The sequence below is a fragment of the Pan troglodytes genome, chromosome 1 (assembly GCF_028858775.2).
Source record: "Pan troglodytes isolate AG18354 chromosome 1, NHGRI_mPanTro3-v2.0_pri, whole genome shotgun sequence".
In the NCBI taxonomy this organism is placed as follows: domain Eukaryota; kingdom Metazoa; phylum Chordata; class Mammalia; order Primates; family Hominidae; genus Pan; species Pan troglodytes.
This window is the reverse complement of record NC_072398.2, coordinates 46,479,057-46,492,464: the sequence shown is the minus strand read 5'-3', so window position 1 is coordinate 46,492,464 and position 13,408 is coordinate 46,479,057. Positions and strand designations below refer to the sequence as shown.

At 45.4% G+C, this 13,408-nt stretch overlaps 1 protein-coding gene across 4 annotated transcripts in view; it reads right to left on the bottom strand.

Annotated features, from left to right (window-relative positions):
- The window catches only part of SYT2 (synaptotagmin 2), a 115,373-nt gene that overhangs the window by 9,661 nt on the left and 92,304 nt on the right, over positions 1-13,408 (bottom strand). For all 4 annotated transcript variants that reach the window (XM_016935938.4, XM_063793617.1, XM_009440796.5 and 1 more), the window contains exon 2: positions 289-483. In XM_016935938.4, the coding sequence (XP_016791427.1) occupies positions 289-466 (178 nt within the window). In that variant the 5' untranslated portion in view covers positions 467-483. The remainder of the gene's footprint in view (positions 1-288; positions 484-13,408) is intronic.

The following is a 13,408-nucleotide window of genomic DNA, read 5'->3' as shown; positions in this document are numbered from 1 at the left end:
TTCATAATTTTTCATCGCCTTTTGGTTTCATCTTTAGACAGTTTTTTAAGTTATAAGAACTTTTCTTCCCCTGAGAAGTTGACGCACATAAACCCCCTTGTTTGCCACATTAGTGGCAGACCCTACTTCCCCCTCCCCGCTTCCTGCAGGGGCTCTCCAAAATCCCAGCCTGAAATCTAAGCATTAGGAAAGAGCCCAGCCAATCACATCCCAGTGGTATCCCCACCCTTCTTCACCTCTCCCAGACTCTAGCCTTGCCCCACCCTCTCAGCCACCAGAGACACTCACAGGGAATCTTGTTTATCTCATTGAATAACTTCTCCTTCAGTTTGGCAAACATGTCCTCCTGGCTCTCCCCAGCACCCCCACTCTCAGTGGAGTTGTCCACGGGTCCAATGGGCATCGTGGCGGTGGTGGTGGCAGGAGCCACAATAGGCTCCTGGTTCCTCTTGAAAATGTTCCTCATGGTGGCAGAGGAAACAGCTGGGGACGAGAGGTGAAGAGGGCAGGGTGAGCATCCAGAGGTCGTCTTAATCTGAGAAAGCCCTGCCCAAAGGACCAGGAAAAGCTCTTTATAGATCAAAGATATTTTGCATAATATTAACAACTGTAGTAAACCAATAATAATAGACATCATCCAATTAGTACACAGTCAGCCTGAGCAGCATAGCAAGACCCTATCTTTAGAAATTTTTTTTTTTTAGTTAGGCATAGTGGGGGCTGAAGTGACAGACGATCACTTGAGTCCAGGAGTTTGAGGTTACATGAGCTATGGGTGATTAAGTAAGGTTCTGTCTCTTAAAAAAAATAGTACATATATGTGCCAAGCACTGTGCAAAACACTTTCCATGCATTATTCATCTAATCCAAAAAATAACCTAATGGTTTTTATTGGTTCCATTTAACAGATGGGGAAACAGGTTCAGAGAGGTTAGATAGTTTTTCCAAGGTCACTTAGCTGTAAGTTCTGAAACTGAGGTTTGAACTGGTCTGCCCAACTCCAGAGCCTGTATAGCTAATCACTCTCCTATATCTCATTGAAATCTAACCTCACCACTCTAGGAAGGAGACAAGGTTTTACACTGAGGGCTCCTCTTTCAACCTCTCTCCTTGACTTCCAAGGATTTCTAGATACTACTCTGCCTAGAATCTCTGCCCAGCTCCATGACACTTGACTCTCCTCATCCCTGACTCCAATTCCTCCTCCTGCCCCGCGAGACTCCTCAGCCCTCTGCGGTTTCTTCACGGGCTCCCTCAGTGCCCACTCAGGGTTTGTTTTGACCTCTCCTGTAGGAAGACGGCACCCACATCTCCATCTCTAGCCCTTCCTCCCCGGTCTACTCTGTGGCCCCTACTCCAGGTTCATCTCTAGCCCTGCCCCCACATGCAGCTGTAGATTAGCCTTCCCGCATCAAAGATGTGATGTTTATTAATAACATAACCCAGACTTACTGTAGAAAATTTGGGGAGAGAGAGAAATCCCCCCATAATTCTACCCTCCAAAGTCAACTAGCATTTGGGGCATTCTATGCTGGTATTTTTTCTGAGTATGTTTTACATGTTGAGACCATATTATATATAGTTTTTTTTTCAAGATTTTTTACATAAAATTTCATCATAAGCCTTTTCCTTTATTGTTTTTTATTATTAAATAGCTACATAATATCCTACTACATGGTAACACCATAATTTTTTTAGCCATTCCACTATTAGACATTTAGGCAGTTTTCAACTTTTTGCTAGTAAAACACTGAGCATAAATGTTGGTCTTCATTTAAGGCAATGTTCTTACGAGCTTCCAAACTCTGCCCCCCATAATTCTGTCCTCTCCACCAAGCTCTTTCTGCTCTCAGGGCTATGCACTTATTTCTCAACTGAAAGTCCCATGAGGGCAGATCCTGTGTTGGCAACAGCACCCCTTGTGCCAAGCACACAGCGGGCACTCCGGGTATTTGTTGACTGAGCTCCTCTGAGGGAACATAGCAGCATACACCCACAGGTATTCCAGGATGCAAGAATAAACAGCACAACTCCCTGAGGCATCTGTTTTACTGAATGGCAATTTACAGTATTTTTAAATTAAAACAAGCTGGAAATATAGAGTAGGATGCATACAGCACAAGAATTTAAAGAAAAAATGTGAGACTTTTCTCACTGCATGTTAGGTATGAGTTAACTCTCCTCTAGACTCAGGGTTCTTCTGAAGGAACATTTTAGGAGCTCTTAAGTTCTGTCCCTTCCTTTAAAAACCTGCTGAGATCCCCTCCCCAGCCCTGGAGACTGCTCCAGCCTTAAGTACTTGTGGTGACCTGTACATTGATGCAATGTAGGTTCATTCACCAAGCATTTGTTAAACTCTTACTATCTGCCATGTTGAAATAGCCTTGACCCCAAAACTGGTCTTGAAGTGAAAAACCAAGGTCCACTGGACTTCGCCTCTGGGGACAAAGAGATGGGTCCGGTTTGGCGGGAACTGCAAGTAGCCACACAAAGGGATAAAGATGTGTGTCCAGGGCCTTCCGCCATGTCCATCTCCCCTCACTTCTACCACACTGTTCAGGGCTCTGTGACCTTTTTTTTAAAAAACAGCTTTATTGAGATGTAATTCACATATGTCACCCATTAAAGTATACAGTTCAGTGCATTTTATTGTATTCACAGAATAGTGGAACAATTAGCATAACCTAAGTTAGAACATTTTTGCCACCTCAAAAAGAAACCCAGTCCCATTAGCAGTCACTCTCCATTCCCATCCTCTTCCCAGCTCCAGCAACCACTAATCTACTTTCTGACTCTATAGATTTGTCTATCCTAAACATTTCCTATCAATGGAATTATAAAATATGTGGTCTTTGTGACTGGCTTCTTTCATTTAGTATGATGTTTTCAAGGTTCATCTATGTTGTAGCATGTATCAGTATTTCATTCCCTTTTTATTGCCACATAATATTCCATTGTGTAGATAGAAAAAAAATTTTTTTTTTTTTTGAGACAGGGTCTCACTCTGTCACCCAGCTGGAGTGCAGTGGTGCAACCACTTACTACAGCCTCCACCTCCAGGGCTCAAGTGATCATCCCACCTCAGCTTCCCGAGTAGCTGGGATTACAGGTGCATGCCATCACACCAAGCTAATTTTTTAATTTTTTGTAGATATGGGGTCTCCCTATATTGCCCAGGCTGGTCTCGAGCTCCTGGCCTCAAGCAATCCTCCCACTTCAGCCTCCAAAATGTTGGCATTACAGGCATGAGCCACCGCACCTTGCCTAGAACATATTTTATATTTATCCATTCATCAATTTAAAAATATTTGGGTTATTTCCACTTTGGGCTATTTTATAACTAAATATAGCTAATAATATCCCACTTGTGGGATATTATGAATAATGCTGCTATGAACATCCATGTATAAGTTTTTGCATGGACATATGTTTTCATTTCTCTTGGGTATATACGTAGGTATGGAATTGCCGGGTCATAACTATGTTTGACATTTTAAGGTGCCAGCACCAATTTATGTTCCCACCAGCAATGTATGAGGGTTCCAAGTTTTCCACATCCCAGACAACACTTCTTATTTTTTTATTATACTTTAAATTTTAGGGTACATGTGCACAATGTGCAGGTTAGTTACATGTGTATACATGTGCCATGTTGGTGTGCTGCACCCATTAACTCGTCATTTAACATTAGGTATATCTCCTAATGCTAACCCTCCCCCCTCCCCCCACCCCACAACAGGCCCCAGAGTGTGATGTTCCCCTTCCTGTGTCCATGTGTTCTCATTGTTCAATTCCCACCTATGAGTGAGAACATGCGGTGTTTGGTTTTTTGTCCTTGCGATAGTTTGCTGAGAATGATGGTTTCCAGCCTCATCCATGTCCCTACAAAGGACATGAACTCATCATTTTTTATGGCTGCATAGTATTCCATGGTGTATGTGTGCCACATTTTCTTAATTCAGTCTTATCATTGTTGGACATTTGGGTTGGTTCCAAGTCTTTGCTATTGTGAATAGTGCCGCAATAAATATACGTGTGCATGTGTCTTTATAATCCTTGACTTATAATCCATGACTTATAATCCTTTGGGTATATACCCAGTAATGGGATTGCTGGGTCAAATGGTATTTCTAGTTCTAGATCCCTGAGGAATCGCCACACTGACTTCCACAATGGTTGAACTAGTACAGTCCCACCAACAGTGTAAAAGTGTTCCTATTTCTCCACATCCTCTCCAGCACCTGTTGTTTCCTGACTTTTTAATGATCGCCATTCTAACTGGTGTGAGATGATATCTCATTGTGGTTTTGATTTGCGTTTCTCTGATGGCCAGTGATGATGAGCATTTTTTCATGTGTCTTTTGGCTGCATAACTGTCTTCTTTTGAGAAGTGTCTGTTCATATCCTTTGCCCACTTTTTGATGGGGTTGTTTGTTTTTTTCTTGTAAATTTGTTTGAGTTCATTGTAGATTCTGGATATTAGCCCTTTGTCAGATGAGTAGATTGCAAAAATTTTCTCCCATTCTGTAGGTTGCCTGTTCACTCTGATGATAGTTTCTTTTGCTGTGCAGAAGCTCTTTAGTTTAATTGGATCCCATTTGTCTATTTTGGCTTTTGTTGCCATTGCTTTTGGTGTTTTAGACATGAAGTCCTTGCCCATGCCTATGTCCTGAATGGTATTGCCTAGCCTTTCTTCTAGGGTTTTTATGGTTTTAGGTCTAACATTTAAGTCTTTAATCCATCTTGAATTAATTTTTGTATAAGGTGTAAGGAAGGGATCCAGTTTCAGCTTTCTACATATGGCTAGCCAGTTTTCCCAGCACCATTTATTAAATAGGGAATCGTTTCCCCATTTCTTGTTTTTGTCAGGTTTGTCAAAGATCAGATGGTTGTAGATATGCGGCATTATTTCTGAGGGCTCTGTTCTGTTCCATTGGTCTATATCTCTGTTTCGGTACCAGTACCATGCTGTTTTGGTTACTGTAGCCTTGTAGTGTAGTTTGAAGTCAGGTACCGTGATGCCTCCAGCTTTGCTACCTATGACAAACCCACAGCCAATATCATACTGAATGGGCAAAAACTGGAAGCATTCCCTTTGAAAACTGGCACAAGACAGGGATGCCCCCTCTCACCACTCCTATTCAACATAGTGTTGGAAGTTCCGGCCAGGGCAATCAGGCAGGAGAAGGAAATAAAGGGTATTCAATTAGGACAAGAGAAAGTCAAATTGTCCCTGTCTGCAGATGACATGATTGTATATCTAGAAAACCCCATCGTCTCAGCCCAAAATCTCCTTAAGCTGATAGGCAACTTCAGCAAAGTCTCAGGATACAAAACCAATGTGCAAAAATCACAAGCATTCTTATACACCAACAACAGACAAACAGAGAGCCAAATCATGAGTGAACTCCCATTCACAATTGCTTCAAAGAGAATAAAATACCTAGGAATCCAACTTACAAGGGATGTGAAGGACCTCTTCAAGGAGAACCACAAACCACTGCTCAATGAAATAAAAGAGGACACAAACAAATGGAAGAACATTCCATGCTCATGGGTAGGAAGAATCAATATCATGAAAATGGCCATACTGCCCAAGGTAATTTATAGATTCAATGCCATCCCCATCAAGCTACCAATGACTTTCTTCACAGAATTGGAAAAAACTGCTTTAAAGTTCATATGGAACCAAAAAAGAGCCCGCATTGCCAAGTCAATCCTAAGCCAAAAGGACAACACTTGTTATTATGTCTTTTTGTTTATAGTAATCCCAGTGGAGGTGAAGTGGCATTTCATTGTAGTTTTGATTTGCATTTCCCTGATGTCTAATGATGTAGCATATCTTTTCATGTGCTTATGGGCCATTTGTATATCTTCCATAGAGAAATACCTATTCAAATCCTTTGGTCATCTTAAAATATTTTGTCTTTTTATTATTGAGTTGTAAGAATTTTTATATATTCTGCATACCAGTTCCTTTTTGAACATATAATTTGCAAATATTTTCTCTCATTCTAGGGTTATATTTTCATTTTGTGTGTGTGGTGTTTTTTTGTTGTTTTTGAGATGGAGTTTCACTCTTGTTGCCCAGGCTGAAGTGCAATGGCACAATCTCAGCTCACTGCCACCTCCACCTCCCAGGTTCAAGTGATTCTCCTGCCTCAGCCTCCCAAAGTATCTGGGATTGTTATAGACGCTCACCACCATGCCTGGCTAATTTTTGTATTTTTAGTAGAGACGGGGTTTTACCATGTTGGCCAGGCTGGTCCCAAACTCCTGACCTCAGTTGATCTGGCTTCCTCGGCCTCCCAAAGTGCTGGGATTACAGGCATGAGCCACTGTGCCTGGTCATATTTTCAGTTTTTAATGGTGAAGCAAAAAAGTTTTCAATTTTGATGATGTCCAATTTAGCTATTTCTTTTGCTGCCATATTTTTGGTGCTATATCCAAGAAACCATCACTAAACCTAAGGGCACTAAGATTTACTCCTTTGTTTTCTTATGGGAGTTGCATAGTTTTAGCTCTCACATTCAAGTCTACAATCCACTTATTTTTTAAGACAGGGTCTCACTCTGTTACCCAGGCTAAAGTGCAGTGGCATGATCATGGCTCACTGCAGCCATGGCCTCCTGAGCTCAAGTGATCCTCCAGCCTCAGCCTCCCGAGTAGCTAGGACTACAGCCATGTGCCATTACACCTGGCTAATTTTTAATTTTCTTCTAGAAATTAGGTTCCACTATGTTTCTACAATCCACTTTGAGTATGGCGTAAGGAAGGGGTTCACATTCATTCGTTTGTATGTGGATATCCATTTGGTATATAACATTTGTTGAAAAGACTATTCTGTCCTCCATCCAGTTGTCTTAGTTCCCTTGTAAAGTATCAACTGACCACAAATATGAGGGTTTATTTCTGGACTCTCAATTCTATCTTTATGTCTAACCTCATGGCAATACCACACTGATTTTTTTTTTTTAATAGCACCTGCCTACTATTGATCATATTGTCGTGATTACTGTAGCTTTGTAGTAAGTTTTGAAATCAGGCAGAATGGGTCTTCCAACTTTGTTTTTTGAGCCAAGGTCTCACTCTGTCACCCAGGCTGGAGTACAGTGGTGTGAACATGGCTCACTGCAGCCTTGACCTCCCGGGCTCAATTGATCCTCCCACCTCAGCCTTCTGAGTAGCTAGGACTACAGCCCCATGCCACCACAACTGGCTAATTTTTGTATTTTTGTAGAGAAGGGGTTTCACCATGCTGCCCAGGCTGGTCTCGAACTCCTGGGCTCATGCAATCAACCTGCCTTGGCTTCCCAAAGTGCTGGTACTACAGGCATGAACCACTGCACCAGGCCTGTTCTTCTTTAATCAGGATTGTTTTGGCTATTCTGGGTTCCTTGCATTTCCATATGAATTTTAGGACCACCTTGTTAATTTCTACAAAATAGCTGGAATTTTGATAGGCATTGTGTTGAATCTGTAGATCAGCTCAGGGATCATATCAACAACATTGAGTTTTCCACTATTTTTCCACTTATTTAGACCTTTAATTTCCTTCAAGATTGTTTTGTAGTTTTCAACTACAAATCTTGCACTTCTTTTGTTCCTAGGTATCTTATTCTTTTTGATGTCATTATAAATGGAATTGTTTTCTTAATTTCACTTTCAGATTGTTCGTTGCTAGTGTATAGCAATATAATAGATTTTTGTATCTCAGTCTTGTACCCTGCCACATTGCCGAACTCATTGGTTCTTTTTTTTTTTTTTTTTTTCCAGACAGAGTCTCGCTCTGTCGCCCAGGCTGGAGAGCAGTGGTGCAATCTCGGCTCACTGCAACCTCCGCCTCCTGGGCTCCAGCAATTCTCATGCCTCAACCTCTCTAGTAGCTGGGATTATAGGCATGTGCCACCATGCCCGGCTAATTTTTGTATTTTTAGTAGAGACGGGGTTCCACCATGTTGGCCAGGCTGGTCTTGAACTCCTGACCTCAGGTGATCCGCCTGCCTCCACCTCCCGAAGTGCTGGGATTACAGGCATCAGCCACCGCATTCAGCCTGAAATCATTTGTTCTAATAATTTGTGTGTGTGTGCATGTGTGTGTGTGTTGGTGGATTCCTTAGGATTTTCTATATATAGAATCATGCAAATGAAGATAGTTTTCCATTTTCTTTTTCTTCCCTAATTGCCGTGGCTAGAACTTCCAGTCCACTGTTGAACAGAAGTGGTGACAGTGGGAATTCTTGTCTTTTTCCTGATCTTTGGGGGAAAATCTTTCAATCTTTCTTCATTTAATATAATGTAAGCTGTGGGCTTTTTGTAGATGCCATTTATCAGGTTGAGCCTAGCTCCTCCATTCTACCCTTGCTGCTGGATTGGCAGTCCTCCTCCCCTTTCTGCAGACAGCTCCCCACAGCCAGTCCACGGTCCCTGCAGCACCCCACCCTCTCACTCTCCACTGCAGGGCAGGCAGGAGGCAGCACAGGCTGGGGGAAGAGGCTGAATGTAGTCCCAAGAATGCCAACCACTTGTCATTTGACTCCAAAAATCCCTTTGTGAAACTTGATTTCTTCAATATAAAATTGTGAAAATAATACCTACTTTTCAGAACTGCCGTGAAAATTTTAAAAATAAATTTGGTTGTGTCTGGCACATAGAGGGCATTCAATAAATGTGGGTTGGATGTGAATCTGAGAAGTGTTCATTGAACCTTATCTGAGGCACCTGGAAGTGGCCCTGGCACCGTAGAGGGACCCAAGGTTCATGGTGGATGCAGGCCTTCTCTCCAAGACTGACCGTCCAGAAATGGTCCTGTAGCAAAGTAAAGCTGCTTGGTGTCAAATAAACCAGCCAGGAATGAAGACGCTTAATGCTCCTGAGGTTCAGGGAATCTGCAGGCCAGGAATGAAGGGGGAGAACTGCATCTCAGGAGTGTTGGAGTCCAAGAAAAGGAGATTAGACTTCCCTCTATACCCAGCAGGAACCACTGAAGGGTGCTGAGCAGTTATAAGTGGGGTTTGTGAAGTTAGCTCCATGGGGAGTGGAGCAGGGAGGCTGGTTCCACAGACCAGAAATGGTAAAGACCTGCACTAGGATGGGAAGGTAAGGAATGGAGTAGAGAGAACAGATGTGAGAGACACATTCATTCATTCACTCACTCACTCAAGTATTTACTGAGCTCATATCATGCTTCCCTCATGGAATTTACCATGCACTTCACATAAGTGCATATAAAATTGTAATTATGAGAAGTGCAAGAAAGGAGAGCCATCTGGTGGTGGTGAGCATTTATAATGGGGCATACGTGAATTAATCTGGGAAAGCAAAAGTGCTTTCTTGAAAAATTGATGATTGAACTGAGACCTGAAGGGTGAGTATTTATCCAGGTAAAGAGGAGATGAAAGGGCAGCCTAGGCAGAGAGCACAGCCTATGCAAAGGCCCAGAGGTGGGATGCAGTGTGGTGAGTCCAAAGCCTGAGAGAAGGCCAGGGCAGCTGGAGTGGATGGATCATGGTTCAGGGTGAGGCTGGCAGGCCGGGCAGGGCAGGATCAGGGGCACCATAGGCTGCGTCAAGGAGTTTTGTCTTTCCCAAAGAGGAATGAGAAGCTGTGGGAGGCCTTTTAGGATGGGGGCAGGGGTAACATGTACAAATGTATATTTTAAAAGTTTCGCTTGGGCTGTCGTGAGTAAAAAGACTAGGGTGGAGCATAACTCCAGAGGAAAGCGGGGAAAGAGTTGAAAACAGCCAATAACAAATGTCATCCCCGAGCTCTTATGAAAGACAGACGGCATTCCCGGGGAATCCACCAGAGGAAAATGACTTAGAGCTGCAGAGAGGGAATGTGGGGAGTCCATGAAGCAGCAGCAGCAGATTGGAAGCTTTTCCAGACTCCAACAAAACCAGGAGGCCATAGCTGCCCAGACAGCAAGGGAATAGAAGATGCCTGAGGAGGCTCATGTCAAAGGCAGGCATGGGCAGTGGGCCCAGAGAGTGGATGGGGTGGATTCAGGGCCCATCTCTCAGTTATGCACCCAGTACATGGCACCAGGTGCTGAGACCAGAAGCCTTGGGGTCATCCTTCCCATCCATGTGGGGTCACCCCCCACATCCCAGGTGTCTGCAAACTCATCAACCACCCACAATGCCTTCCAAATCTGGCCACTTTCCACCCTCCAGCTGGAGTACCACAGTAGCCTCCTATCTGGAAGCTTCCACTCCCCTCCACTCAGCCTGATCTCCACACTGCAGCCAGACTGATCTATTTAAAACCCTCCTGTGGCTTCTTGTCACATTTAGAATAAGATCCCTGCCTGGCCTGGCCCCTGGCTGGCTCCCACAGGCATTTCCTGTCCTTGCTCTCAGTCACACAGTTCCTGCCATGCTGGCCTCTTGCCACCAGCCACAAACCCACCAAACAGACCCCCATCCCACAGCCTTGGCACTTACTCTCCCTCAGCCTAGAATGCTCTTCCTGGAGAAGTCTCCCTGACCTCCCTGGGCCACCATCAGCCCCTCTAGTCTTCTTTTCCCACCATGGTCCGTGGTGCCTACAACTTGTTCGCAATTCCCCACACTCCCTTGGCATTTCTGTGGTATTCACCTGGCAAAGTGCCAGCCCTGGAGAAATCCCACTGACAGCTTTCTCCTTCTCCATGGCTACCTCCGACTGCTGAGCCCCCTGGTGAAAATCCCCCCACAGTGCAAGGGCAGCCTGTATCCCATCAGTCCCCAGGATCACCCAGGCCCTCTGCACTGCACAGAAACTGCAGGAAACGCCTCCCCACCAGCTTTGCCTCCTCCTCCAGTTTCCGCAGGCCTGTGGCTCCCTCACACCCCTCCTCTCTCTTTGCTGTTATTTTAAAGAAAAACAGAAGCGAGAAATCTCTCAAAATGTCCCAACCTTGGGTCAAACCACAGACCTTTCCTCCTGACCCCTTGTGAGTTGAGGGCTTTTCCTCTGGTTAAGCCAGTTCCCGTTCCTGCGCAGGATCCCTCCTGACTTCTCAGGAAGTCTTTGCCATCCCTGCCCTTTCTTGTGCCTAACATTTCCCCCTTCCCTCAGCTGAGGCTGGACCAGTCCAGTTTATCACATCACCCACCAAAAATGAGCCCCACCTGCTGCCTTGTTCTCCCCTTCGTGACCACACACACACACTTGCACACACATACACATATGCACACACATATACACACATGTGCACACACGCACACATGGTCCCCATTTCGTCACGTCCACCTCACTCATCAGCCCCTCCATTGTGGCTTCTGCCCCATCCCTCTGCTGAAGTAGCTCTTTTTAAAGTCATGGATGATGAACACAAGGTCACTAAACCCAGGGTGCATTTTCATTTTCCTTGAGCTGGACCCCTGAGCTGTGGTCAGCTGGCCGCTGCCTGCTTTTGTCATAACTGTGACTACTCCTCCTTCGGTTGCCTCAGGCTTGCACTTGAGGTCCTTCCCTTCTCAGCCATGGTGTCTCCCTGCGTGGTTCCTTCTGCACCCAGGCATCAGTGCCATCCTCTTCTGTCAGAGTCAAGCCACTTCCGAGCTCCAGGCCCACAGGTCAACTGGCCCCCGACATAGCTGCCTGATCTTCTGGGTCTCCTCTTGCTCACCTCCAGTCAGTTCCGTATTTGCCACCAAGGCAATCTTCATAAAATGCAAAGCCAGTCATGTCGCCAAAAATGAAAAGCCATCCCAGGGAGACAGGCCAAAAGCCCTAGCGTGGCCTACAGCCCCTCATGCTCTCCATCCAGCAGCACCTCAGCTTTCCCTCCCTGGGTTGCTAACACCAGCCTACACTCCTTCTTTTGTTTCCCCTAATACACTGTATTACCCTCTTCGGGGCCTTTGTACATGCTGTGCCCCCTTCAAGGAGCCAAAGCCTATGATACAGTTTGGATCTGTGTCCCTGCCCAAATCTCATGTCAAATTGTAATCCCTGATGTTGGAGGTGGGGCCTGGTGAGAGGTGACTGGATCACAGGGTCAGATCTAGTGATAGTGAGTTCTCATGAGACTGGTCATTTAAAAGTGTGTAGCACCCCCCAACCCCCACTCCCTCGCCTCTTCCTCCTGCTCTGGCCATGTGAAGTGCTGGCTCCCTCTTCACCCTTCCCCCATGATTGTAAGTTTCCTGAGGCCTCTCCAGAAGCCGAGCAGATGCCAGCATCATGCTTTCTGTACAGCCTGTGGAACTTCGAGCCAATTAAACCTCTTTTCTTTATAAATTGCCCAGTCTTAGGTTTTTCTTTATAGCAGTGCAAGATCAGACTAATACAGTCTACACATCTTTCTCAGCTCAAACAGTACTTCCAAGAACGCCTTCCTCCCCACACCCATGGCTCCCTCCTCCCCTACCCCCGCATCAAGGCCTCAACCACCTGCTTTCCCGGCTCTCCATTCTCATCCCCATGGTACTCATGCAGCTTGTGACTGTATAAGCAGCCACCTCATTGGTCTTGCTCACTGCTGTTGCTCTAGTGCAGGCGTTGGCCAACAGCAGTCCAGGGGCTAAATCCAGTCCCCCACCTAATTTTTGTAAATAAAATTTTGTTGGGACGCTCACTTGTTTACGCATTTGTTGTTGTTGTTGTTGTTGTTGAGATGGAGTCTCGCTGTCTGCCAGGCTGGAGTGCAGTGGCACGATCTTGGCTCACTGCAACCTCTGCCTCCCAGGTTCAAACAATTCTCCTGCCTCAGTCTCCCAAGTAGCTGGGATTACAGGTGCCCACCACACGCCTGGCTAATTTGTTGTAGTTTTGTAGAGACGGGGTTTCGCCATGTTGGCCAGGCTGGTCTCGAACTCCTGACCTCAAGTAATCTGCCCACATTCAATAAATATGTGGGTCTGTAAATGATCAAGCAGGACAGACTTTGAGATTGGGTCACATTATGTCATTTCACAGAAGACACTGAATTCTGTGGGGAAGTGGCCTTCCCAGGGTCCCCCCGTGCAGTACAGGCTGGCTCTGGGCCCAGGGCTCTTTCCACAAACCATGTTAAGACTCAGTCGTCATCAGGCTATTTCCAGGGGCACCCACCCAAGCATAGATTGGGAAGGAACCAAGGCCTGGTGTGAGTGTGTGTATGTGTGTGTACAGCGAGACCCCAAAGCTGGCATGGGAAGTGGGGGCATTGCACACAGCTTTGGGAACTGCCCACCCTTCCTCTCCTCTTGCAGCAGGCCTGGGACCACAGAGAGTCAGACGCACCCCCTTATGAGCCATTTCACCTCGGGTGGTTTCTTTCACCTCTCTGAGTGTCAGACTTCTTAACTATTTGAATGCAGCTTTTATTCCTAAACCCTCGAGTTGAGGCTGGGATTAAATGAGATGTTGCATGGGTAGAGACCGCATGTCCTTCCCACAGCCCACATCTGCCCAGCATGTAGAGAACCACTGCTTATTT